General features: G+C 47.5%; 1 protein-coding gene across 3 annotated transcripts in view; it reads left to right on the forward strand.

Annotated features, from left to right (window-relative positions):
* The window catches only part of LOC145349278 (tripartite motif-containing protein 2-like), a 97,797-nt gene that overhangs the window by 15,395 nt on the left and 55,351 nt on the right, over positions 1–27,051 (forward strand). For all 3 annotated transcript variants that reach the window (XM_080197790.1, XM_080197792.1, XM_080197789.1), the window contains exons 2-5: positions 8,416–8,588; positions 8,822–9,056; positions 11,088–11,239; positions 26,710–26,890. In XM_080197790.1, coding sequence (XP_080053916.1) covers positions 8,458–8,588; positions 8,822–9,056; positions 11,088–11,239; positions 26,710–26,890 — 699 coding nt within the window. In that variant the 5' untranslated portion in view covers positions 8,416–8,457. The remainder of the gene's footprint in view (positions 1–8,415; positions 8,589–8,821; positions 9,057–11,087; positions 11,240–26,709; positions 26,891–27,051) is intronic.

Consider the following 27,051-nt stretch of genomic DNA (forward strand, 5'->3'; position numbering starts at 1 on the left):
CATAGATCCCTGAAAGTTGGGAATCAAGTAGATAAGGTTGTTAAGAAGGCATACGGTGTCTTGGCGTTTATTGGTAGGGGGATTGAATTTAGGAGTCGCAGCGTTATGTTGCAACTGTACACAACTCTGGTGCGGCCGCACTTGGAGTATTGTGTGCAGTTCTGGTCCCCACATTACAGGAAGGATGTGGAGGCTTTGGAGAGGGTGCAGAGGAGGTTTACCAGGATGTTGCCTGGTATGGAGGGGAGGTCCTATGAGGAGAGACTGAGGGATTTGGGGTTGTTTTCGCTAGAAAGAAGGCAGCTAAGAGGGGATCTTATTGAAACATATAAGATGATTAGAGGTTTAGATAGGGTGGATAGTGATCGCCTTTTTCCTCGGATGGAGAAAGCTAGCACGAGGGGGCATGGCTTTAAATTAAGGGGTGGTAGTTATAGGACGGATGTCAGGGGTAGGTTCTTTACCCAGAGGGTGGTGAGGGACTGGAATGCCCTGCCTGCTGCAGTTGTAAATGGGCCTAGTTTGGGGGCGTTTAAGAGATCCGTGGATAGGTTTATGGACGAAAAGGGATTGGTTTAGATTAGTGGGTCATTGCTTTTTAACTGGTCGGCGCAACATGGTGGGCCGAAGGGCCTGTTCCGCGCTGTAATGTTCTATGTTCACCCTATCTATACCCTTCATAATTTTATACACCTCTATTAGGTCTCCCCTTATTCTCTGTCTTTCCAGGGAGAACAACCCCAGTTTACCCAATCTCTCCTCATAGCTAAGACCCTCCATACCAGGCAACATCCTGGTAAACCTTCTCTGTACTCTCTGCAAAGCTTCCACTCCTTCTGGTAGTGCGGTGACCAGAACTGGACGCCGTATTCCAAATGTGGCCTAACCAGCGTTCTATACAGCTGTAACATCAGACTCCAGCTTTTATACTCTATACCCCGTCCTATAAAGGCAAGCACGCCATATGCCTTCTTCACCACCCTCTTCACCTGTGCTGCCACCTTCAAGGATCTGTGGACTTGCACCCCCAGGTCCCTCTGTGTGTATAGAACATAGACCACTACAGCACAAACAGGGCCTTCGGCCCACGAGTTGCGCCGATCACATCAACGCCTATCTATAACCCCCAATCCCATAAAACCCCATATACTCATCCAGAAGTCTTTTAAAAGACCCCAGCGAGTTCGCCTCCACCACCACTGACGGCAGCCGATTCCACTCACTCACCACCCTCTGAGTGAAAAACTTACCCCTAACATCACTTCTGTACTTTCCTCCCCGCACCTTAAACCTGTGTCCTCTCGTAGCGACCATTTCAACCCGGGGAAATAGCCTTTGAAAATCCACCCTATCCATTCCTCTCAACATTTTATAAACTTCTATCAGGTCGCCTCTCAACCTTCGTCTCTCCAGGGAAAAGAGACCCAGCTCCCTCAACCTAACTTCATAAGGCATGCCTCCCAGTCCAGGCAACATCCTTGTAAATCTCCTCTGTACCCTTTCAATAGCTTCTACGTATACTCCTGATGGTACTGCCATTTATTGTAAACTCCCCCCTACATTAGTTGTACCAAAATGCATTACTTCGAGTTTATCTGGATTAAATTCCATCTGCCCTTTCTCCACCCAATTTTCCAGCCTATCTGTATCCTCCTCAAATAAAAATCCCTGACATCTGAGCGCTTGTGAGTTACCATCCCATCTCCAACATAAAAGCGAGATAGTGCGGATGCTGGAGGTCTGAAGCAAACTGCTGTTGTAGAAACTTTGGCGAGAGAATCAAAATGATTTCATATCTGAGCCCAAAACACCTCTTCCCCTCTCCACGATTCTCTGAGCATGTTGTCGTCGCCCAGATTTTCCCCAAACCCCAGTTTTGAGCCTCTCCAATCAGCCTCCTGCCCTTGTTGACATTGGAACAAACCTGTTATGTGACAATGTCACACGGGAGTCACGAGGTTTAGATCACTCCACACGTGACTTTTGCGACTGAGTGTCTTTCAGCCTCTCCTGTCAGAACGCTCAGTGTGTGTTGTCCTCAGCTTGTGAAAAGTATTAACTAAACGCCTGCTTTTTTGTGGGATTTCCTGTCCTCCACTGCCATTCTCGACAATCTGCCCCACGCTCAGATCCCTGCTGGATGTGGGCATCGCTGGCTGGGCCAGCATTTACTGCCCATCCCTAATTACCTGGGTTCAGTTTCGCCCGGGTCCCTCAGCTCCTGACCTCATTACAGCCTTGGTTCAAACATGGACAAAAGAGCTGAATTCCAGAGGTGAAGTTAGAGTGACAGCCCTTTACACCAAGGCTGCATTCAACCGAGTGTGGCATCAAAGAGCTCAAGTGAAACTGAAATCATTGGGGAAAACACTCCGTTGGTTGGAGTCATACCTGGTACATAGGAAGATGGTTGTGGTTGTGGAGGGTCAGTCATCTCAGCTCCAGGACATCTCTACAGGAGTCCCTCAGGATAGTGTTCTAGGCCCAACCATCTTCAGCTGCGTCATCAACGACCTTCCCTCCGACATAAGGTCAGAAGTGGAAATGTTCGCTGATGATTGCACAATGTTCAGCACCATTCGCGATACTGAAGCAGTCCATGTTCAATTGCAGCAAGATCTGGACAATATCCAGGCTTGGGCTGACAAGTGGCAGTAACATTTGTGCCACACAAATGCCAGGCAATGACCATCACCAATAAGAGATACATTAACCACCGCCCTTTAACATTCAATGGTGTAACCGTCACTGAATCCTCCACTGTCAACATCCATGGGGTCACCATTGACCAGAAACTCAACTGGACTCACCACATAAACACAGTGGGTACAAGAGCAGGTCAGAGGCTGGGAAAACTGCGGTGAGTAATTCACCTCCTGACTCCCCAAAGCCTGTCCGCCATTTACAAGGCACAAGTCAGGAGTCTGATGGAATAATCCCCACTTGCCTGGATGGGTGTGGCTCCAACAACACTCAAGAAGCTCAACACCATCCAGGACAAAGCAGCTGCTTGATTGGCATCATATCTAAAAACATCCACTCCCTCCACCACCGATGCTCAGTAGCAGCCGTGTGTACTATCTACAAGATGGTCCTGGTAAAGCCAGTTCCACAGACTGGATACATACACACCAAGGTCCCTCTGATCCTCGGAGCTTCCCAGGGTCCTGCCATTCACCATGTATTCCCTTGCCTCGTTTGTCCTGCCCAAGTGCATCACCTCACATTTATCAGGATTGAATTCCATTTTCCATGGATCCGCCCATCTGACCAGCCCATCTATATCCGCCTGTAAACTAAGGCTACGATCGTCACTATTTACCATCTGCAAACTTACTGATCCACTCTTCTACATTGAAGTCTAAATCATGTACATAAACCACAAACATCATTCCCAACCTGCTTCACAGTGACGCTGACTACAGGATGCTCTTCCCAACCTGTATTTAAAAAGAAGGGGCAGAGCATCTCCAGACAATTCTGGGTCAATCAGCTGGATGTCACTGGGAGAAACATTAATAGAGTTGTTATTAAAAGATAAAATAGAAGAACATCTAGTAATGGGAGATAGTGGTTGAAATTTGCCATCTTTGTTTGTGGGTGTGAAGTTCTGGTGCCACTGACAGTGAGTGGAGTTTTGGTTGGAATTCCAACTATTTGTTCTCCTCATAGCGTGTCCCACCCCGGAGTGTGCCCTGCCCTGGAACTGTCTCGAAAATCCAGCTCCTAATGGTGAATAACTGGTGTTGATTTTAAAAGGGGAAATCCTGTACTGAGGTGAGGGAAAGAATAGACATTGATTATAGAATCATAGAAACCCTACAGTGCAGAAAGAGGCCATTCAGCCCATCGAGTCTGCACCAACCACAATCCTACCCCAGGCCCTATCCCCACAACCCCACGTAGAACATAGAACATAGAACATTACAGCGCAGAACAGGCCCTTCGGCCCACGATGTTGCGCCGACCAGTTACAAAACAATGACCCACTAACCTAAACCAATCCCTTTTCGTCCATAAACCTATCCACGGATCTCTTAAACGCCCCCAAACTAGGCGCATTTACAACCGCAGCAGGCAGGGCATTCCAATCCCTCACCACCCTCTGGGTAAAGAACCTACCCCTGACATCCGTCCTATAACTACCACCCCTTAATTTAAAGCCATGCCCCCTCGTGCTAGATTTCTCCATCAGAGGAAAAAGGCTATTACTATCCACCCTATCTAAACCTCTAATCATCTTATATGTTTCAATAAGATCCCCTCTTAGCCGCCTTCTTTCCAGCGAAAACAACCCCAAATCCCTCAGCCTCTCCTCATAGGACCTCCCCTCCATACCAGGCAACATCCTGGTAAACCTCCTCTGCACCCTCTCCAAAGCCTCCACGTCCTTCCTGTAATGTGGGGACCAGAACTGCACACAGTACTCCAAGTGCGGCCGCACCAGAGTAGTGTACAGTTGCAACATGACGCTGCGACTCCTAAATTCAATCCCCCTACCAATAAACGCCAAGACACCGTATGCCTTCTTAACAACCTTATCTACTTGACTCCCAACTTTCAGGGATCTATGTACACGTACACCTAGATCCCTCTGCTCCTCCACACTATTCAAAGTCCTCCCGTTAGCCCTATACTCGACACATCTGTTATTCCTACCAAAGTGAATTACCTCACACTTCTCCGCATTAAACTCCATCCGCCACCTCTCGGCCCAGCTCTGCAACCTGCCTAAGTCTTCCTGCAAACTATGACACCCTTCATCACTATCTACCACACCTCCGACTTTGGTGTCATCAGCAAATTTACTAATCCACCCAACTATACCCTCATCCAGATCATTAATAAAAATTACAAACAGCAGTGGCCCCTAAACAGATCCCTGAGGCACACCACTCGTAACCGAACTCCATGACGAATATTTACCGTCAACCACCACCCTCTGTCTCCTATCCGCTAGCCAATTCCTGATCCAATTCCCTAGATCACCCCCAATCCCATACATCTGCATTTTCTGCAGAAGCCTACCATGGTGAACCTTATCAAACGCCTTACTAAAATCCATATACACCACGTCCACTGCCTTACCCCTATCCACCTCTTTGGTCACTTTCTCAAAAAACTCAATAAGGTTAGTAAGGCACGACCTACCTGCCACAAAACGTAGTCCACTGATCCTTCTAACCTACACATCCCAGGATACTATGAGGCAATTTTAGCGCAGCCAATCCAGCTAACCCACACATCTTTGGACTGTGGGAGGAAACCCACGCAGACACGGGGAGAATGTGCAAACTCCACAGCGACCTGAGCCGGGAATCAAACCCAGGTCCCTGGAGCTGTGAGACAGTAGTGCTAAGCACTGTGCTACCGTGCCTCCGATGCAGTGGGTACGATGTGGTGGGGGGAATCTCTGGGTGATGGCCTGGGGAATAGGGCCTCAGGCAAAGGACACCAAAGCCCTCACAATGCTCCCAGTCTGCTCTGCCAGCCCCCATTGCATTCCTGACCATGGCCAGCCAAAGCCCAATAATTATTCAAACAAACTGAAACATAAAACAATTAGCAAGCTTAGTGGCCCACTCAACCACACCACCCCCCGCCCACTCATTACACAGGCACTGTTGAAGGTGCAGAGATTTACCAAAATAGTGCCAGAAACGTGTGATATACAGATCAGGAAAGTTGCCTCTCCTGTGACCTGATCCAGCTATCCCAAATTCAGGAATGGTCTGGAGAGAGTGGAGAGTATCGTTCCCATTGGCAGGAGGCGAGATGGGGAGACGGTGGGAATGTCACTGAGTTTGCAAACACAGTAAGAAGTCTCACAGCAGGTTAAAGTCCAACGGGTTTATTTGACAGTAATCGCCACTAGCTTTCGGAACGCTGTTCCTTCGTCAGGTGTGTGGAAGGTTCTGATCCGAAACAGGGCATATAAAGTCACACACAGTTTACAGAATACTGATTAGAATGCAAGTCTTTACAGCTAATCTGCTATTCAAGTCTTAAAGGTACAGACAATGTGAGTGGAGATAGTATTAAGCACAGGTTAAAGAGATGTATATTGTCTCCAGACAGTACAGTTAGTGAGATTTTGCAAGCGCAGGCAAGTCATGGGGGCTACGGATAGTGCGACATGAACCCAAGATCCCTGTTGAGACCGTCCTCATGTGTGCCGAACTTGGCTATCAGTCTCTGCTCAGCGACTCTGTGCTGTTGGGTGTCGTGAAGGCCGTCTTGGAGAACGTTTACCCGAAGGTCAGAGGCCAAATGCCTGTGACCGCTGAAGTGTTCGCCAACAGGAAGGGAACAGTCTTGCCTGGTGACTGTCGAGCGATGTTCATTCATCTGTTGTCGTAGTGTCTGCATGGTCTCCCCAATGTACCATGCTTCGGGACATCCTTTCCTGCAGCGTATCAGGTAGACAATGTTGGCCGAGTTGCAAGAGTGTGTGCCGTGTACCTGGTGGATGGTGTTCTCACGTGAGATGATGGTATCCATGTCGGTGATCCGGCATGTCTTGCAGAGGTTGCTGTGGCAGGGTTGTGTGGTGTGGTGCTACTCACAACTGAGCACAGTTCGACAATCACCAGACAATCCTGTAAATCCAGACCCACTGCAAACTCTCAACTCCTAAAGGTCAAGAGGCAATTGGGAATGAGCAGCAGAATCCTGGCCTGGCCCACAATCCATTCATAAATGTCAGGTACAGGGACACAGATGGAAGGAATTGGCAGAAGAAGCAATAGTGACAGAAGGGAAACCTTCCCCTCACAGCAAGTGGCTCGAATCTAGAATGTTCTGCCTGAGAGTGTGGTGGGGGAGGGTTCAACCGAGGATTTGGAAAAGGAATCAGATCCTTATTGGAATTTCAGATTCAAGGGGAAAAGGCTGAGTTACTGTCAGTGAGGTCACATGGGCAGGATGGGGAATGAAATCTCCAAAAACCAAAGTTCAATAGTGAGGAATATTCAACGGTCTCTGTCTCTGCGGGTCTCTGTCTCTGCGGGTCTCTGTCTCTGCGTGGGCTGGATCTCAATTTACACCCATTCCAGTAATAATCTGTCTTCCTATTATTGCTTTGTGGTTGAATCAAACCACATTGAATCACCCTTGAACCTTTACACTCCCTGTCGTTCACACTCCCAAAAAACAGAGAACAGTACAGCCCAGGAACAGGCCCTTCAGCCCCTCCAAGCCTGTGCTGATCGTGATGCCTGCAGAAACTAAAACCATATGCCGTTACGGAGTCCGAATCCTTCTATTCCCCACCCTATTCATGTATTTGTTTAGTTGCCCCTTAAATGCTGCTATCGTACCTGCTTCCAACCCCCCCCCCCCCCCCCCCCGGCCCCCGCCCCCAGCAATGCATTCCAGACATTCACCACCTTTTGTGTAAAAACATGCCTTGCACATCTCCTCGAAACTTTTCCCCACGCATCTAAACCCATGTCCCCTCATACTTGACTTTTCTACCCTAGGAAAGAGCATCTGACTATCCACTCTGTCCATGCCTCTCATAATCTTGTAAACCTCGATCAGGTCACCCTTCAACCTCCGTCGTTCCAGTGAGAACAAACTGAGTTTATCTAACCTCTCCTCGTAGCTAATACCCTCCAGACTGGGCAACATCCTGGTAAATCCCTCTGTATCCTCTCCAAAGCCTCCACATCCTTCTGGTAGTGCGGTGACCAGAATTGTACACAATATTCTAAATGAGATCTAACTAAGGTTCTGTACGGCTGCAGCATGACCTGTCAGATGAAGGCAAGCGTGCCGTATGCCTTCTTCACTACCTTATCCACCTGTGTTGTCACTTTCAGTGATTGGTGAACATGTACACCCAGATCCCTCTGCCTATCAATACTCCTAAAGGTTCTACCATTTACTGTATAATTGGTAGGTGTTGATGTGATCGGCGCAACTCGTGGGCCGAAGGGCCTGTTTGTGCTGTAGTGTTCTATGTTCTATGTTCTAATTCCAACACGCATTCGACCTTCCAAAATGCATTATTCCACATTTGTCCAGATTAAACTCCGTCTGCCATTTCTCTGTCCAAGTCTCCAACTGGTCTATATCTTGCTGTATCTTCTGACAATCCTCTTCACTATTCACAGCTCCACCAATTTTTGTGTTGTCTGCGAATTTACTAGTCAGACCAGCTACATTTTCCTCCAAATCACTTATACTATACCAAGAACAACAAAGGCCCCAGACTGATCCCTGTGGAACACCGCTAGTCACAGCCTTCCATTCAGAAAAGCACCCCTCGACTGCTACCCTCTGCCTTCTATGGCCAAGCCAGTTCTGTATTCATGTTGCCAAGTTCTCCTCTGATCCCGTGTGACTTCACCTTTCGTACCAGTCTCCCGTGAGGTTCGCTCCCGTTCACTCGCTCTCTCCCTATTCCTACAGGATAAACTTGCTGTGTGAGTGTTGTCTGTGTTGGGAGCTGCGATGGCGAGCTGTGAGTCCATCACCAGCCCTGTGGTCCGTCAGATTGATAAGCAGTTTCTGGTCTGCAGCATTTGTCTGGATCGATACAACAACCCCAAGGTTCTGCCATGTCTGCACACCTTCTGTGAGAGGTGAGTCTGACCCACTGACCGGGAAGGTGAGAGGGAGGGTACGAGGGTGTATGCATGGGGCGAGGGGGTGTGGTTGAGTGTGTGGGGGGGCTGTGAGTGTGTGTATGTGGGAGTGGGCAGTGTGTGTGGCGGTGTGGGTGTATGTGGAGAGATGGGGGTGGGTGCACTGATTCTGCAATCTCTCAGCCGCTCTCTCTCTCTCTCTCTCCCCCCCCCCCCTCCCCCACCGGAAGGTGCCTGCAGAATTACATCCCCCCACAGAGTCTGACGCTGTCATGTCCAGTTTGCCGCCAGACGTCCATCCTGCCGGAGAAGGGAGTGTCAGCACTTCAGAACAACTTCTTCATCACCAACCTGATGGAGGTTCTCCAGAGAGACACGGCCTGTAATCATCAACAGGCCTCCATGAAGGAGACGGTCAGCGCAGTGTCCGGCCAATCACTGTGCTGCCCTAACCACGAAGGCAAGGTCAGTGTCCACATGGCGAGGTCATCGAGGTCAGGGAGTGGATACAAGGGCAGGGGTCAAGGGTCAGAAGTCAGACACTGTGGTCAGGGATTCTGATGTTCAGCTTAATGATTAGAACCACCCCTCCCCCAGCGCTGACCCCCCTCCCTCTTGATGTGCCTGGGGACCCCTCCCCCAGTTCCTTGATGCCCTTTTCTGCAATTGGGTCTGGAATAGTGAGTGGTGAATGCATGCACAGCAAGATCCCAGTAACTCTAGTCCCAGCTGCCTGTCAGGATCAGGGAAGACACAGTAAAAAGTCTGACAACACCAGGTTTTAGTCCAACCGATTTATTTGATAATATACTCACAAGCTTTCGAGGTTTCCCTCTTCGTCAGGTGAATGGAGAGTTCTGGCCTCAGGCAGAGCATATAAAGCACAGACGAAGAGGGAAACCCCAAAAGCTTGTGAGTCTATTATCAAATAAATCGGTTGGACTAAAACCTGGTGTTGTCAGACTTTTTACTGTGTTTACACCAGTCCAACACCGGCATACCCACATCAGGATCAGGGAAGCCAAAGAGACTCAGATTATTTGTCACATGATGTAGGCTGGATGGAGACCCACTAATCCCCCCTCCCCCTTCCCCCCGCCCCCTCTCCAACCACCCTGGAACTCACCCTCTTCCTCATCTCTCGCCCCCTGACGTCTCCCACTTCTCCGCACATTTTCCCCTTTTCCCCTCCCCTTCTCCATCTTATACAGTGTTGCTTGCTCTCTCTTTTCACCCCTCTCCACACCTCCCTCTCTATCCCTCTTCCTCTCTCTCTCTCTCCCCCCACCCACCTCTCCCTCTATCTCTCCCCCCACCCACCTCTCCCTCTATCTCTCCCCCCACCCACCTCTCCCTCTATCTCTCCCTCTATCTCTCCCCCCACCCACCTCTCCCTCTATCTCTCCCCCCACCCACCTCTCCCTCTATCTCTCCTCCCACCCACCTCTCCCTCTATCTCTCCCCCCACCCACCTCTCCCTCTATCTATCTCCCCACCCACCTCTCCCTCTATCTCTCTGTCCCCCCACCCACCTCTCCCTCTATCTCTCTGTCCCCCCACCCACCTCTCCCTCTATCTCTCCCCCCACCCACCTCTCCCTCTATCTCTCTGTCCCCCCACCCACCTCTCCCTCTATCTCTCTGTCCCCCCACCCACCTCTCCCTCTATCTCTCCCCCCACCCACCTCTCCCTCTATCTCTCTGTCCCCCCACCCACCTCTCCCTCTATCTCTCCCCCCACCCACCTCTCCCTCTATCTCTCCCCCCACCCACCTCTCCCTCTATCTCTCCCCCCACCCACCTCTCCCTCTATCTCTCCCCCCACCCACCTCTCCCTCTATCTCTCCCCCCATCCACCTCTCCCTCTATCTCTCCCCCCCACCCACCTCTCCCTCTATCTCTCCCCCCATCCACCTCTCCCTCTATCTCTCCCCCCCACCCACCTCTCCCTCTATCTCTCCCCCCACCCACCTCTCCCTCTATCTCTCCCCCCACCCACCTCTCCCTCTATCTCTCCCTGCACCCACCTCTCCCTCTATCTCTCTCCCCACCCACCTCTCCCTCTATCTCTCCCCGCACCCACCTCTCCCTCTATCTCTCCCCCCACCCACCTCTCCCTCTATCTCTCCCCCCACCCACCTCTCCCTCTATCTCTCTGTCCCCCCACCTCTCCCTCTATCTCTCTGTCCCCCCGCCTCTCCCTCTATCTCTCTGTCCCCCCGCCTCTCCCTCTATCTCTCTGTCCCCCCGCCTCTCCCTCTATCTCTCTGTCTCCCCACCTCTCCCTTCCTCTCTCTTTCTCGCCCTCCCTCTCCCCCCCTCTCTCTTTCCCCCCTCTCTCTCACTCTCTCCCCCCATCTTGCTCTCTCTCCCCCCCTTCCCCCCTCTCTCTCCCCCCTTCTCTCTCTTCTCCCCCCCTTCTCTGTCTCTCCCCCCTCCCCCTCTCTCTTTTCCCTCTCCCCTCTCTCTCTCCCTCAATCTCATTCTCCTGCCCTAGGGGATGGAGTTTTACTGTGGTTCCTGTGAGACTGCGATGTGTGGGGAATGCACGGAGGGGGAGCATCGAGAGCACAAGACCGTGCCGCTGAAGGACGTGGTGGAACAGCACAAGGCTTCGCTGAAGAAACAACTCGACGCCATCAAAAACCGGTACAATACCAGCCTGTTGCTCACTCCCACAACACCCTCTCCCTGTCAATGTTCCCTCTTCAGTGTGTCGGGGCTTAAAGGGTTAATCTTTTTCTGATGTGCTATCGATGTGAGGGATTGAGGTTTCACACAAAACGATAAAGGTGCACGGTGTTACAGGTAATGTATTAGCATGGATAGAGGATTGGTTAACTAACAGAAAGCAAAGAGTGGGGGTAAATGTGTGTTTTTCTGGTTGGTGATCAGTGATTAGTGGTGTGCCTCAGGGATCAGTGTTGGGACTGCAATTGTTTACAATTTACACAGATGATTTGGAGTTGGGGACCAAGTGTAGTGTGTCCAAATTCACAGATGACACTAAGATGGGTGGAAGAGCAAAGTGTGCAGAGGACGCTGAAAGTCTGCAAAGGGATATAGGTAGTCTAAGTGAGTGGGTGAGGGTCTGGCAGATGGAGTACAATGTTGGTAAATGTGAGATCATCCATTTTGGTAGGAATCACAGCAAAATGGACTATTATTTAAATGGTAAAAAATTGCAGCATGCTGCTGTGCAGAGGGACCTGGGTGTCCTTGTGCAGGAATCTCAAGGAGTTGGTTTGCAGGTGCAGCAGGTAATTAAGAAGGCAAATGGAAATTTGTCCTTTATTGCTGGAGGGATGGAGTTTAAAAACAGCGAGGTTATGTTGCAGCTGTATAAGGTGCTGGTGAGGCCACACTTGGAGTTACTGTGTAGTTTTCATAGAATCATAGAAAAACTACAGCACAAACAGGCCCTTTGGCCCATAAGTTGTGCCGATCATATATCTGCCTAAGTTTTGGTCTCCTTACTTGAGAAAGGATATACTGGCACTGGAGGGGGTGCAGAGGAGATTCACTCAGTTGATTCCGGAGTTGAGAGGATTGGCTTATGAGGAGAGACTGAGTAGACTGGGGCTATACTCATCAAGTAGATAAGGTAGTTAAGAAGGCATACGGTGTCTTGGCGTTTATTGGTAGGGGGATTGAATTTAGGAGTCGCAGCGTCATTTTGCAACTGTACACAACTCTGGTGCGGCCGCACTTGGAGTACTGTGTGCAGTTCTGGTCCCCACATTACAGGAAGGACGTGGAGGCTTTGGAGAGGGTGCAGAGGAGGTTTACCAGGATGTTGCCTGGTATGGAGGGGAGGTCATATGAGGAGAGACTGAGGGATTTGGGGTTGTTTTCGCTGGAAAGAAGGAGGCTAAGAGGGGATCTTATTGAAACATATAAGATGATTAGAGGTTTAGATAGGGTGGATAGTGATAGCCTTTTTCCTCGGATGGAGAATGCTAGCACGAGGGGGCATGGCTTTAAATTAAGGGGTGGTAGTTATAGGACGGATGTCAGGGGTAGGTTCTTTACCCAGAGGGTGGTGAGGGATTGGAATGCCCTGCCTGCTGCAGTTGTAAATGCGCCTAGTTTGGGGGCGTTTAAGAGATCTATGGATAGGTTTATGGACGAAAAGGGATTGGTTTAGATTAGTGGGTCAGTGTTTTTTTTTAAAAAAACTGGTCGGCGCAACATGGTGGGCCGAAGGGCCTGTTCTGCGCTGTAATGTTCTATGTTCTATGTTCATCGGAATTCAGAAGAATGAGGGGAGATCTTATAGAAATATATAAGATTATGAAGGAAATAGATAAGACAGAAGCAGGGAAGTTGTTTCCACTGGTGGGTGAAACTAGAACTAGGGGGCATGACCTCAAAATAAGGGGAAGCAGATTTCGGACTGAGTTGAGGAGGAACTTCTTCACACAAAGGGTTGTGAATCTGTGGAATTCCCTGCCCAGTGAAGCAGTTGAGGGTCCCTCATTGAATGTTTTTAAGGCAAGGATAGATAGATTTTTGAACAGTAAAGGAATTAAGGGTTATGGTGAGCGGGTGGGTAAGTGGAGCTGAAACCACAAAAAGATCAGCCATGATCTTATTGAATGGCGGGGCAGGCTCGAAGGGCCGAATGGCCTACTCTTGCTCCTAGTTCTTATGTTCTTAACTTGAGATTGCTGATGACGCTTTGCTATCTCAGACGTTTCTGGAGACAGTAACGAATCAAACAAATCTTTCAGCTTTCTCTTGAAGAGTATTGATGCAGGTTAACTTTGGGAGTTGTGTTTCTCTAAGATGCCAGACAGGCATTGGCACAGCGTGATAATGAACTCCTGCTCTCTTTGAGCTTTTAAAGAAAGTTTCAGAGATTGTACAAAACTCTGTGAATTCATTGGCTGATAGATGATAAGGTGTGGATTTTTGTGAGCAGCACTGCTGCCTCACAGCGCCAGGGACACAGGTTCAACCCCAGGGGCATGGTGGCACAGTGGGTTAGCACTGCTGTCTCACAGCACCGGGGACCCGGGTTCGATTCCTGGCTCTGGTCATTATCGGTGCGTGGGTTTCTTCTGTTTGCTCCACCCACAGTCTGAAAGATGTGCTAATTAGATGCATTGGCCACGCTAAATTTTTCCTCTGTGTACCTGAACAGGCGCCGGAGTGTGGTGACTAGGGAATTTTCACAGTAACTTCACTGAATTGTTAATATAAGCCAACTTGTGACTAATAAATAAACATTAAAACTTTAAACTTTTAAAGCTTTAAAATTTAAAAATGTTTAAAGTGCACATTACTTATTTGAGATATTCTTTACCTCTTGTGAAGTAAACTCTGAAGTCTTATTATGAACAATGTGTTCTGCTTTCACAGATCCTGCAAACATTTCAATAGTTTTTCAATGGTTTAATCAGTTGTCTAGATTTCATGATAAGTTCTGGCCACTTTGAGTGTGTATCAATTATAACTGCGAACATAGAACATAGAACATTACAGCGCAGAACAGGCCCTTCGGCCCACGATGTTGCGCCGACCAGTTAAAAAACAATGACCCACTAACCTAAACCAGTCCCTTTTCGTCCATAAGCCTATCCACGGATCTCTTAAACGCCCCCAAACTAGGCGCATTTACAACCGCAATCCTGAACCGTAATCCTGAAACAGACCAGCAGAATCTACCTGTAATTGTTGCTGTAGTGATTTAGGCCATTCCCAGTGGCGTAAAGGAGATAGTGTTGGTGTATTCTTTATTCAATAACAGGATTGACACTGTCCCACTTCCTGCTTCAATCTGAACATCCAGATCCGGCCACCAAAAAAACCCTCTGTTAATTCCTTCATCTGGACTTTAACAGGATGTCCTTCAGGTCGTTGTTCACGAGCTCTGCTCCACAGACGAGGAGGAATGATCACTCAATTCCTCGCCACAGACACCCACCTTGAATCATAGAGTCCTATCAGTGCAGAAGGAGGCCATACGGCCCATCCAGCCTGTACCGACAGCAATCTCATCCAGTCCCTATTCCCGTAACTCCATGTATTTACTTCACTAACCCCTCTGCCATGAAGGAGCAATTTAGTACCTGACCTGCACATCCTTGGAAATAATGATCACTTCTTACACCAGAAGTGTATCAATACTTCTTTTTCTAGCTGAATATAGTTAGATTCAGTACTAGTCCGAACTCACAAAGCAAAAGCTATTGGTCATTCTTCTCCAGAAGGCATAAACATGTGAAATTACTGCCCTGATTCCAGTAGGTGAAACAAGCAGTAATGGTTGCTTTTGATTAAAATAAACCAATACGTCAGACTTCTGCAAAGCATCTTTGACATTCATCCCATGACTTTTCTACACACAATAAATTATGTAATGGTTTCAATAGTGTAGCTAAGTTAGGAACAAATTTTCCAGAATAATTTACTAATTTATAAATAATTCGTGATGATTTACTAATCGAAGAGAATCCAAAGAGTTTCTACAAATGCATAAAGAGCAAAAGAGTAACAAGGGAGAGATAGGACCTCGTAAGGTTCAACAAGGTCGTCTGCGTGCGGATCCACAAGAGATGGGTGAGATCCTAAATGAATATTTCTCATCAGTATTGACTGTTGAGAAAAGCATGGATGTTAGGGAACTTGGGGAAATAAATAGTGATGTCTTGAGGAGTGTACATATTACAGAGAAGGAGGTGCTGGAAATCTTAAAGCACATCAAGGTAGATAAATCCCCGGGACCCGATGAAATGCATCCGGGGACACTGTGTGAGGTTAGGGAGGAAATTGTGGATCCCCTAGCGAGATATTTGAATCATTGATAGTCATGGGTGAGGTGCCTGAAGATTGGAAAGTGGCAAATGTTGTGCCTTTGTTTAAAAAGGGCTGCAGGGAAAAGCCTGAGAACTACAGGCCAGTGAGCCTCACATCTGTGCTGGGTAAATTGTTGGAAGGTATTTTGAGAGACAGGATCTACAGGTGTTTAGACGCAAGTACTGATTAGGGACAGTCAGCATGGCTTTGTGAGTGGAAAATCATGTCTCACAAATTTGATTGAGTTTTTTGAAGGGGTAACCAACAAGGTAGATGAGGGCAGTGCAGTTCATGTTGTCTACATGGACTTTAGCAAGGCCTTTGACTAGGTACTGCATGGTAGGTTGTTGCATAATGTTAAATCTCACGGGATCCAGGGTGAGGTATCTAAATGGATACAGAATTGGCTTTTTGACAGAAGCCAGAGGGTGGTTGACGAGGGTTGTTTTTCAAACTGGAGGCCTGTGACCAGTGGTGTGCCTCAGGGATCAGTGCTGGGCCCACTGTTATTTGTCATTTATATTAATGATTTGGATGAGAATATTTGGATGAGTGCCTCAAGGATCTGTTCTGGGACCCTTGTTGTTTGTCATTTTCATAAATGACCTGGATGAGGAAGTGGAGGGATGGGTAAGTAAGTTCGCTGATGACACGAAGGTCGGTGGTGTTGTGGATGGTCTGGAAGGATGGCAAAAGTTGCAGCAGGACGTAAATAGGATGCAGGACTGGGCGGAGAAGTGGCAGATGGACTTCAACGCGGATAAATGTGTAGTCGTCCATTTTGGCAGAACCAACGGGATGAACGAGTACACTATCAAGGGCAGAAGTCTGAGTAGTGTTGAAGAGCAGAAGGATCTTGGGGTCCGGGTCCACAGGACTCTTAAATCGGCCTCGCAGGTGGAGGAGGTGGTCAAGAAGGCGTATGGTGTACTGGCCTTCATTAATCGAGGGATTGAGTTTAGGAGTCGGGAGGTAATGCTGCAACTTTATAAGACCCTTGTCAGGCCTCATTTGGAGTATTGTGCGCAGTTCTGGTCGCCTCACTATAGGAAAGATGTAGAAGCTATTGAGAGGGTACAGAGGAGATTTACAAGGATGTTGCCTGGACTGGGAGGCATGCCTTATGAAGTTAGGTTGAGGGAGCTGGGACTCTTTTCCCTGGAGAGACGAAGGTTGAGAGGCGACCTGATAGAAGTTTACAAAATGTTGAGAGGAATAGATAGGGTGGACTCTCAGAGGCTATTTCCCCGGGTTGAAATGGTTGCTACGAGAGGACACAGATTTAAGGTGCGGGGAGGGAAGTTCAGAAGTGATGTTAGGGGTAAGTTTTTCACTCAGAGGGTGGTGAGTGAATGGAATCGGCTGCCGTCAGTGGTGGTGGAGGCGAACTCGCTGGGGTCTTTTAAAAGACTTCTGGATGAGTATATGGGGTTTAATGAGATTGAGGGTTATAGATAGGTCTGTAGGTTGGTAGGTGTTGATGTGATCGGCGCAACTCGTGGGCCTGTTTGTGCTGTAGTGTTCTATGTTCTATGTTCTATAGGGGACATGGTTAGTAAGTTTGCAGATGACACCAAGATTGGTGGCATAGTGGACAGTGAAGAAAGTTATCTCCAATTGCAACAGGACCTTGATTAATTGGGCCAATGGGCTGACGAATGGCAGATGGAGTTTAATTTCGACAAATGTGAGGTGATGCATTTTGGTAAATTGAACCAGGGCAGGACTTACTCAGTTAATGGTAGGGCATTGGGGAGAGTTACAGAACAAAGAGATCTAGGGGTACATGTTCATAGCACCTTGAAAGTGGAGTCAGTGGTGGACAGAGTGGTGAAGAAGGCATTCAGCATGCTTGGTTTCATTGGTCAGAACATTGAATACAGGAGTTGGGATGTCTTGTTGAAGTTGTTCAAGACATTGGTAAGGCCACTCTTGGAATACTGTGTCCAGTTCTGGTCACCCTATTATAGAAAGGATATTATTAAACTAGAAAGAGTGCAGAAAATATTTACTAGGATGGTACTGGGACTTGATGGATTGAGTTATAAGGAGAGGCTGGTTAGACTGGGACTTTTTTCTCTGGAGCGTAGGAGGCTGAGGGGTGATCTTATAGAGGTCTATAAAATAATGAGGGGCACAGATCAGCTAGTCAATATCTTTTCCCAAAGATAGGGGAGTCTAAAACTAGAGGGTATAGGTTTAAGGTGAGAGGGGAGAGATACAAAAGTGTCCAGAGGAGCAATTTTTTCACACAGAGGGTGGTGAATGTCTGGAACAAGGTGCCAGAGGTAGTAGTAGAGGTGGCTACAATTTTGTTTTTTAATAAGCATTTAGATAGTTGTATGGATACAATGGGTATAGGGGGACATGGGCCAAACATGTGCAATTGGGACTAGTTTAGGGGTTTAAAAAAAAGGGCAGCATGGACAAGTTGGGCCGCAGGGTCTGTTTCCATGCTGTAACCCTCGATGACTCTAAAAGACTTCAGTTGCATCACATTCGTCAGATGTTGTGCTTCTAAAATAGCCTCTATTTTTCTAGGTGCTTTATGTAGGCCTTTACTATTAATAATATGACCCAAGTACTAGATTGACATCTGGAAAAAGTCACACTTTTCTTTCTTCATATGTAGACCATGTGCTTGAAGATGTTCTAATGAAGTTCAAGTGTTCCTGTTAACTGGGCCTTTGTAATTAGCGTATCATCCAGATAACATTGTACCCCAGAGAGACCACTGAAAATCTGACCCATCGATCTCTGGGATAGATGGTGTAGATATTATTAAAGGCAATTTTTTAGAATGAAAAAGACCTTTATGAATAACAATGGTAAGCAATGGTTGAGATTCAGCGACTACATTAATCAGTAAATATGCTGGTAAAAGAACAATCTTGCTGATTTTCTGCTCACCTGATAAGTTATAATTGTTCTTCAACTTTCTTCTTCTTCTTCAACAACCTTGGGATGAATTGCATAAGGCACTGCTAATGCCTTGAGACTTTTTAGTTGCCTGTTAGGCTTTATCTCGAGTTTCCCAGCAGGACCAGGACTAATGTCCTTGCGGTAGTGGTGGGGGGGCTACTTGCTATAGTGGTTGGGTTGGGTTTAAACTAATATATCAGAGGGATGGGAACCTATATAAAGATTCAGAGCAAGGGAGATCAAGAACAAGAGGAAAAGAATAAGAAAAGTGATAGGCAGGGAAATCAAGGGCCAGAATCAGATAAGGACACAGTAAGAAATTATAGCAACAGGACAAGGAATATCAAAAGAACTAGATCATTTAAATGTATCACAATTTACTCCTCAGTCCCGGGATTTAAAGGGTTAATGATGAATCACTCCCCTCAGTTTTGGGATGATATGTTAGAACATAGAACATTACAGCGCAGAACAGGCCCTTCGGCCCACGATGTTGCGCCGATCAATTAAAAAAGCAATGACCCTCTAACCTAAACCAATCCCTTTCCATCCATAAACCTATCCACGGATCTCTTAAACGCCCCCAAACTAGGCGCATTTACAACTGCAGCAGGCAGGGCATTCCAATCCCTCACCACCCTCTGGGTAAAGAACCTACCTAGTAGGGGAGCATTTTAGTGATGGCGATCACAACGTGGTTCAATTCAAATTTGTTATGGACAAAGAAATTGACAAGTTGCAGAAAAAGGTTTTGGATTGGGGGAGAGTTATCTTAACAAAATAAGGCAGGATCTGGCTGAGGTAGACTGGAACGAGTTACTTGTGGGGAAATCGACAGAAGAGCAGTGGGAGAGTGTTAAAAGATAAAATGGGCAGAGTACAGGCCCAACATGTTCCCTTTTGGGCAATAGGAAGGTGTAACAACAAACCCAGAGAACCATCAATGACCAGAGACATTCAGGATACAATGAGAAGGAAAAGAGAGGCTTTTATCAAGTATAAGGGGAGTAAGTCTGTGAGGCATTAGTGGAGTACAGAAAGTGCAGGATGGAGCTTAAGAAATCAGTTAGAACAAAGAGGTGATGTGAGAAAGCTCTGGCTGGTAAAAGCAGTGAAAATCCTAAAATATTCTGTATCAATGGGAAGAGGATAACTAGGAAAAGAGTAGGGCCCATTAGGGACCAAGGGGGAAATCTGTGGGTGGAGGCAGAGGACATTGGTAGGGCGTTCAATCAATATTTCACATGTCTTCACCCACGAGAATGAGGAGGTAGTTATTGAACATTGCGAGGGAGACTGAGGCTCCAGAGAACATTATCATAAGGAGGTATTGGTAAGCTTAAAAGTGGACAGATCTCCATGTCCGGATGAATTGTGTCCCAGGCTGATGTGGGAGCCAAGGGAGGAAATTGCAGAGGCTCTGACCCATATTTTAAATTCCTCTCTGACCCCCGAGGAGGTGCCGGGGACTGGAGAACAGCTAATGTGGTTCCACTATTTAAGAAAGGTTGTAGAGACAAGCCAGGGAACTACAGACCAGTGAGTCTCACATCTGTAGTTGGGAAACTATTGGAGAAGATTCTGAAGGAGAGAATCTCCATTTGGTGAGGCTAGGTTTGATCAGGAATAGTCAGCATGGTTTTATCAGAGGGAGGTCACGCCTAACAAATTTGATTGAATTTTTTGAGCATGTATCCAAGTGTGTAGATGCAGTTGATACAGTTTACATGGATTTCAGCAAAGCCTTTGACAAAGTCCCACATGGGAGACTTATTAAGAAGGTAAATGCACATGGGATACAGGGTGATCTGATGAAGTGAATTCATAATTGGCCTAGGAGACAGAGGATGGTACAGATGGCTGCTTCAGTGACCGGGGGCCAGGGACCAATGACGTACCACAGGGGTCCGTGCCGTGCCCCCTATTGTTCGTCATTTATATAAATGACATTGATGACTGTGTGGGGGGTAGAATTGGTAAATTTGCCGATGACTCAAAGATTGGCCGGGTGGTTAACAGTGAGGTTGAGTGTCTTGGGTTACAACAAGACATTGACAAGATGGTCAAATGGGTGGGTGAGTGGCAGATGGAATTTAACTCTGAAAAGTGACAGGTGATGCATTTTGGAAGGAGTAATTTGATAAGGAAATATTCTATGAAAGGTCTGACACTGGGAAGTTCGGAAGAACAAAGGGACCTTGGTGTGTTTGTCCACAGATCTCTGAAGGTGGAAAGGCAGGTTAATAGGGTGGTGAAAAGGGCTGACGGCACACTCGCCTTTATCAATCGGGGTATAGATTACAAAATCAGGGAAGTCAGTTGGAGTTGTATAGAATTTTGGTGAGGCCACAGCTGGAATACTGTGTGCAGTTCTGGTCACCACATTACCGGGAGGATGTGATTGCACTGGAGGGGGTGCGGAGGAGATTCACCAGGATGCTGCCTGGGATGGAGCAGTTAAATTGTAAACAGAGGTTGGGTTATTTTCATTGGAGCAGAGAAGACTGAGGGGTGACCTGATTGAGGTGTACAAGATTATGAGAGACACGGACAGAGTGGATAAGGAGCAGCTGTTCCTCTTACAGAAACGAAGAAAATTACAGCAGAGGAACAGGCCCTTCTGCCCCCCAGCCTACACCGACCGTGCTGCCCACCTGAACTAAAACCTCCTACACTTCCGGGGACCATATCCCTCAATTCCCATCCTACTCATGTATTTGTCAAGACGCCCCTTAAAAGCCACACATTGTGTAAAACCACCCTCTGTGTAAAAAAAAATCTGCCTCGTTCATCTCCTTTAAACCTTGCCCCATGCACCTATGCCCCCTAGTAATTGGCTCTTCCACCGTGGGAAGAAGCTTCTGACTATCCGCTCTGTCCATGCCTCTCATAATCTTGTAGACTTCTATCAGGTCTCCCCTCAACCTCCGTCGTTCCAGTGAGAACAAACCAAGTTTCTCCAACCTCTCCTCATAGCTAATGCCCTCCATACCAGGCAACATCCTGGTAAATCTTTTCTGTACCCTCTCCAAAGCCTCCACATCCTTCTGGTAGTGTGGTGACCAGAATTGAACACTATATTCCAAGGTTCCACTAAGGTTCTATGAAGCTGCAACATAAGAAATAGGAGCAGGAGTAGGCCATCTAGCCCTTCGAGCCTGCCCCGCCATTCAATAAGATCATGTGATCTGAAGTGGATCAGTTCCACTTTCCCGCCTGCTCCCCATAACCCTTAATTCCCTTATCTATCAGAAATCTATCTACCTGTGACTTAAACATATTAAATGAGGTAGCCTCCACCTCTTCAATGGACAGAGAATTCCAGACATTCACTGCCCTTTGAGAGAAGTTCCTCCTCAACTCTGCTCTAAACTGCTCCCCCCCCCCACCTTATTTTGAGGCTGTGCCCTCTAGTTCTGGTTTCCTTTCTAAGTGGAAAGAATCTCTCTACCTCTACCCTGTCTAGCCCCTTCATTGTCTTACATGTCTCTATAAGATCCCCCCTTAGCCTTCTAAACTCCAGCGAGTACAAGCCCAATCTACTCAATCTCTCCTCATAAGCTAACCCCCTCATCTCCGGTATCAGCCTGGTGAACCTTCTCTGTACTTGCTCCAAGGCCAGTATATCCTTTTGCAAATAAGGGGACCAAAATTGCACACAGTACTCCAGTTGCGGCCTCACCAGTACCTTGTACATTTGCAGCAAGACCTCCCTGCTTTTATATTCTGTCCCCCTCGCGATAAAGGCCAACATTCCATTCCAACGTGACTTGCCAATTTTTAAACTCAATGCCTTGTCCAATGAAGGCAAGCATGCCGTATGCCTTCTTGACTACCTTCTCCACCTGCATTGCGACTGTCAGTGACCTGTGTACCTGTACGTCCAGATCCCTCTGCCTTTCAATACTCTTAAGGGTTCTGCCATTTACTGTATAAATAAATGACAGAACCCTTAAATGCGTTAACTTAGTTGGAGGGTCTGTCACGTGGAAACGTCGGTTCAAGGTGAGGGATGGGAGGTTTAGAGGGGATGTGAGGAAAAAGCTTTTTACCCAGAGGGTGGTGACGGTCTGAATGTGCTGCGTGGGAGGGTGGTAGAGGCGGGATGCCTCACATCCTTCAAAAAGTATGTGGATGAGCACTTGGCAAATCATGACACTCAGGGCTACGGGCCAAATGCTGGCAAGTGGGATTAGGTGGGCAGGGTAGGTGGTTTTGTGAAGGGTAGGTCATGCCTCACAAACCTTATTGAGTTCTTTGACAAGGTGACCAAAGAGGTGGACGAGGGAAAAGCAGTTGATGAGGTGTATATGGATTTCAGTAAAGCGTTTGATAAGGTAAGTTTTTGCAGAAGATATGGAGGTGTGGGATTGAGGGTGATTTAGCAGTTTGGATCAGGAATTGGCTAGCTGTGAGAAGACAGAGGGTGGTGGTTGATGGGAAATATTCATCCTGGAGTTCAGTTACAAGTGGTGTACCTCAGGGATCTGTTTTGGGGCCACTGCTTTTTGTCATTTTTATAAATGACCTAGATGAGGGTGTAGAAGGATGGATTAGTAAATTTGCGGATGACACTAAAGTCGGAGGAGTTGTGGACAGTGCGGAAGGATGTTGCAGGTTACAGAGGGACATAGATAAGCTGCAGAGCTGGGTTGAGAGGTGGCAAATGGAGTTTAATGTGGAAAAGTGTGAGGTGATTCACTTTGGAAGGAGTAACTGGAATACAGAGTACTGGGCTAATGGAAATACTCTTGGTAGTGTTGATGAGCAGAGAGATCTCGGGGTACATGCGCATAGATCCCCGAAAGTTGGCACCCAGGTTGATAAGGTTGTTAAGAAGGCGTACGGTGTGTTAGCTTTTATTGGTAGAGGGATTGAATTTTGGAGCCGTGAGGTCATGTTTCAGCTGAACAAAACTCTGGTGCGGCCACACTTGGAGTATTGCATACAGTTCTGGTCGCCGCATTATAGGAAGGACGTGGAAGCATTGGAAAGGGTGCAGAGGAGGTTTACCAGGATGTTGCCTGGTATGGTGGGAAGGTCTTATGAGGAAAGACTGAGGGACTTAAGGCTGTTTTAATTAGAGAGAAGGTTGAGAGGTGACCTAATAGAGGCATACAAGATGATCAAAGGGTTAGATAGGGTGGACAGTGAGAGTCTTTTTCCTTGGATGAGATGGCTAACACGAGGGGACATAACTTTAAAATAAGGGGTGGTAATTATAGGATGGGTGTCAGAGGTAGGTTCTTTACTCAGAGGGTCGTAACGGCGTGGAATGCCCTGCCTGCAACAGTAGTGGACTCGCCAACTTTAAGGGCATTTAAATGGTCATTGGATAAATATATGGATGATTTTGGAATAGTGTAGTTTAAAGAACAAAGAACAGTACAGCAGAGGAAACAAGCCCTTTGGCCACCAAGCCTGTGCTGCTCATTTGTCCATTTGTTTGTAAATATAGGAGGGATGTCCGAGGTAGATTCTTTACTAAATGGGCTTTGGATTGGTTTCACAGGTCGGCGTAACATCGAGGGCCGAAGGGCCTGTACTGTGCTGTAATGTTCTGTGATTTAGAAGGTCAGGGCTTTTCATGCGTTGGTGCAGACTCGATGGGCCGAAGGGCCTCTTCTGCACTGTGGGATTCTGTGATCTAAAGGGTTAATGCTGAATCTTTTTATTTATTGGTTTTAAGTAGGCTTACATTAACACTTCAGTGAAGTTAGTGTGAAATTCCCCTAGTTGCCACACTCCAGTACCTGTTTGGGTCAATGCACCTAACAGCACATCTTTGAGTTTTCCCCTCAGTCCCGGGATTTAAAGGGTTAATGATGCGTTTTCCCCTCAGTCCCGGGATTTAAAGGGTTAATGATGAGTTTTCCCCTCAGTCCCGGGATTTAAAGGGTTAATGATGAGTTTTCCGCTCAGTCCCGGGATTTAAAGGGTTAATGATGAGTTTTCCCCTCAGTCCTGGGATTTAAAGGGTTAATGATGAGTTTTCCCCTCAGTCCTGGGATTTAAAGGGTCAATGATGAGTTTTCCCCTCAGTCCCGGGAATTAAAGGGTTAATGATGAGTTTTCCCCTCAGTCCTGGGATTTAAAGGGTTAATGATGAGTTTCCCCTCAGTCCCGGGATTTAAAGGGTTAATGATGAGTTTTCCCCTCAGTCCCGGGATTTAAAGGGTTAGAACATAGAACATTACAGCGCAGAACAGGCCCTTCGGCCCACGATGTTGCGCCGACCAGTTACAAAAACAATGACCCACTAGCCTATACCAATCCCTTTTCGTCCATAAACCTATCCATAGATCTCTTAAACGCCCCCAAACTAGGCGCATTTACAACTGCAGCAGGCAGGGCATTCCAATCCCTCACCACCCTCTGGGTAAAGAACCTACCCCTGACATCCGTCCTGTAGCTACCCCCCCTTAATTTAAAGCCATGCCCCCTCGTGCTAGCTTTCTCCATCCGAGGAAAAAGGCTATCACTATCCACCCTATCTAAACCTCTAATCATCTTATATGTTTCAATAAGATCCCCTCTTAGCCGCCTTCTTTCCAACGAAAACAACCCTAAATCCCTCAGTCTCTCCTCATAGGACCTCCCCTCCATACCAGGCAACATCCTAGTAAACCTCCTCTGCACCCTCTCCAAAGCCTCCACATCCTTCCTGTAATGTGGGGACCAGAACTGCACACAGTACTCCAAGTGCGGCCGCACCAGAGTAGTGTACAGTTGCAACATGACGCTGCGACTCCTAAATTCAATCCCCCTACCAATAAACGCCAAGACACCGTACGCCTTCTTGACAACCTTATCTACTTGACTCCCAACTTTCAGGGATCTATGTACACATACACCTAGATCCCTCTGTTCATCCACACTATTCAAAGTCCTCCCGTTAGCCCTATACTCGACACATCTGTTATTCCTACCAAAGTGAATTACCTCACACTTCTCCGCATTAAATTCCATCCGCCACCTCTCGGCCCAGCTCTGCAACCTATCTAAGTCTCCCTGCAAACTATGACACCCTTCCTCACAATCTACCACACCTCCGACTTTGGTGTCATCAGCAAATTTACTAATCCACCCAACTATACCCTCATCCAGATCATTAATAAAGATTACAAACAACAGTGGCCCCAAAACAGATCCCTGAGGCACACCACTCGTAACTGAACTCCATGATGAATATTTACCATCAACCACCACCCTCTGTCTCCTATCTGCCAGCCAATTCCTGATCCAATTTCCTAGACTACCCTCAATCCCATACAGCTGCATTTTCTGCAGAAGCCTACCATGGTGAACCTTATCGAACGCCTTACTAAAATCCATATATACCACGTCAACTGCCTTGCCCCCATCCACCTCTTTGGTCACTTTCTCAAAAAACTCAGTAAGGTTAGTACATAGATTTATGTACTAATAAGGTTAATGATGAGTTTTCCCCTCAGTCCCAGGATTTAAAGGGTTAATGATGAGTTTCCCCTCAGTCCCGGGATTTAAAGGGTTAATGATGAGTTTCTCCTCAGTCCCAGGATTTAAAGGGTTAATGGTGAGTTTCCCCTCAGTCCCGGGATTTAAAGAGTTAATGATGAGTTTCCCCTCAGTCCCGGGATTTAAAGGGTTAATGATGAGTTTTCCCCTCAGTCCCAGGATTTAAAGGGTTAATGGTGAGTTTTCCCCTCAGTCCCAGGATTTAAAGGGTTAATGATGAGTTTCCCCTCAGTCCCGGGATTTAAAGGGTTAATGATGAGTTTCCCCTCAGTCCCGGGATTTAAAGGGTTAATGATGAGTTTTCCCCTCAGTCCCAGGATTTAAAGGGTTAATGATGAGTTTTCCCCTCAGTCCCGGGATTTAAAGGGTTAATGATGAGTTTTCCCCTCAGTCCCGGGATTTGAAGGGTTAATGATGAGTTTCCCCTCAGTCCCGGGATTTAAAGGGTTAATGATGAGTTTCCCCTCAGTCCCGGGATTTGAAGGGTTAATGATGAGTTTCCCCTCAGTCCCGGGATTTAAAGGGTTAATGATGAGTTTCCCCTCAGTCCCGGGATTTAAAGGGTTAATGATGAGTTTCCCCTCAGTCCCGGGATTTGAAGGGTTAATGATGAGTTTCCCCTCAGTCCCGGGATTTAAAGGGTTAATGATGAGTTTCCCCTCAGTCCCGGGATTTAAAGAGTTAATGATGAGTTTCCCCTCAGTCCCGGGATTTAAAGGGTTAATGATGAGTTTTCCCCTCAGTCCCGGGATTTAAAGGGTTAATGATGAGTTTCCCCTCAGTCCCGGGATTTAAAGGGTTAATGATGAGTTTCCCCTCAGTCCCGGGATTTAAAGGGTTAATGATGAGTTTCCCCTCAGTCCCGGGATTTAAAGGGTTAATGATGAGTTTCCCCTCAGCCTGCCGCAGCTCAATGCTGCCATCGATCTTGTCCACGAGATTTGCCGTCAGCTTACGGAGCGCAAGAACACGGCGGTGAGTGAGATCAGCAACATCTTCGAGGAACTTCAGAGAGTTCTCCACCAGCGTAAATCCACACTGATCTCCGAACTGGAGGGAATGTGCAACAGCAAACAGAAGGTGAGGCCACCCGGCGGGGTGGGGAGGGGCCAGGAATGGGGGAATGGGGAGAGGGAGTGGTTTTGGGGTGGGGGGAGGATTGGTAGGCAGTGGGGGTGAGAATGGGGGTGTGGGTGGGGATGGGGTTGGGGGGGTGTGGGGGTCAGTTCCAGTCAGGAGGT

This window comes from Carcharhinus amblyrhynchos, chromosome 10, assembly GCF_965287045.1.
Source record: "Carcharhinus amblyrhynchos chromosome 10, sCarAmb.v2.hapA, whole genome shotgun sequence".
In the NCBI taxonomy this organism is placed as follows: Eukaryota; Metazoa; Chordata; class Chondrichthyes; order Carcharhiniformes; family Carcharhinidae; genus Carcharhinus; species Carcharhinus amblyrhynchos.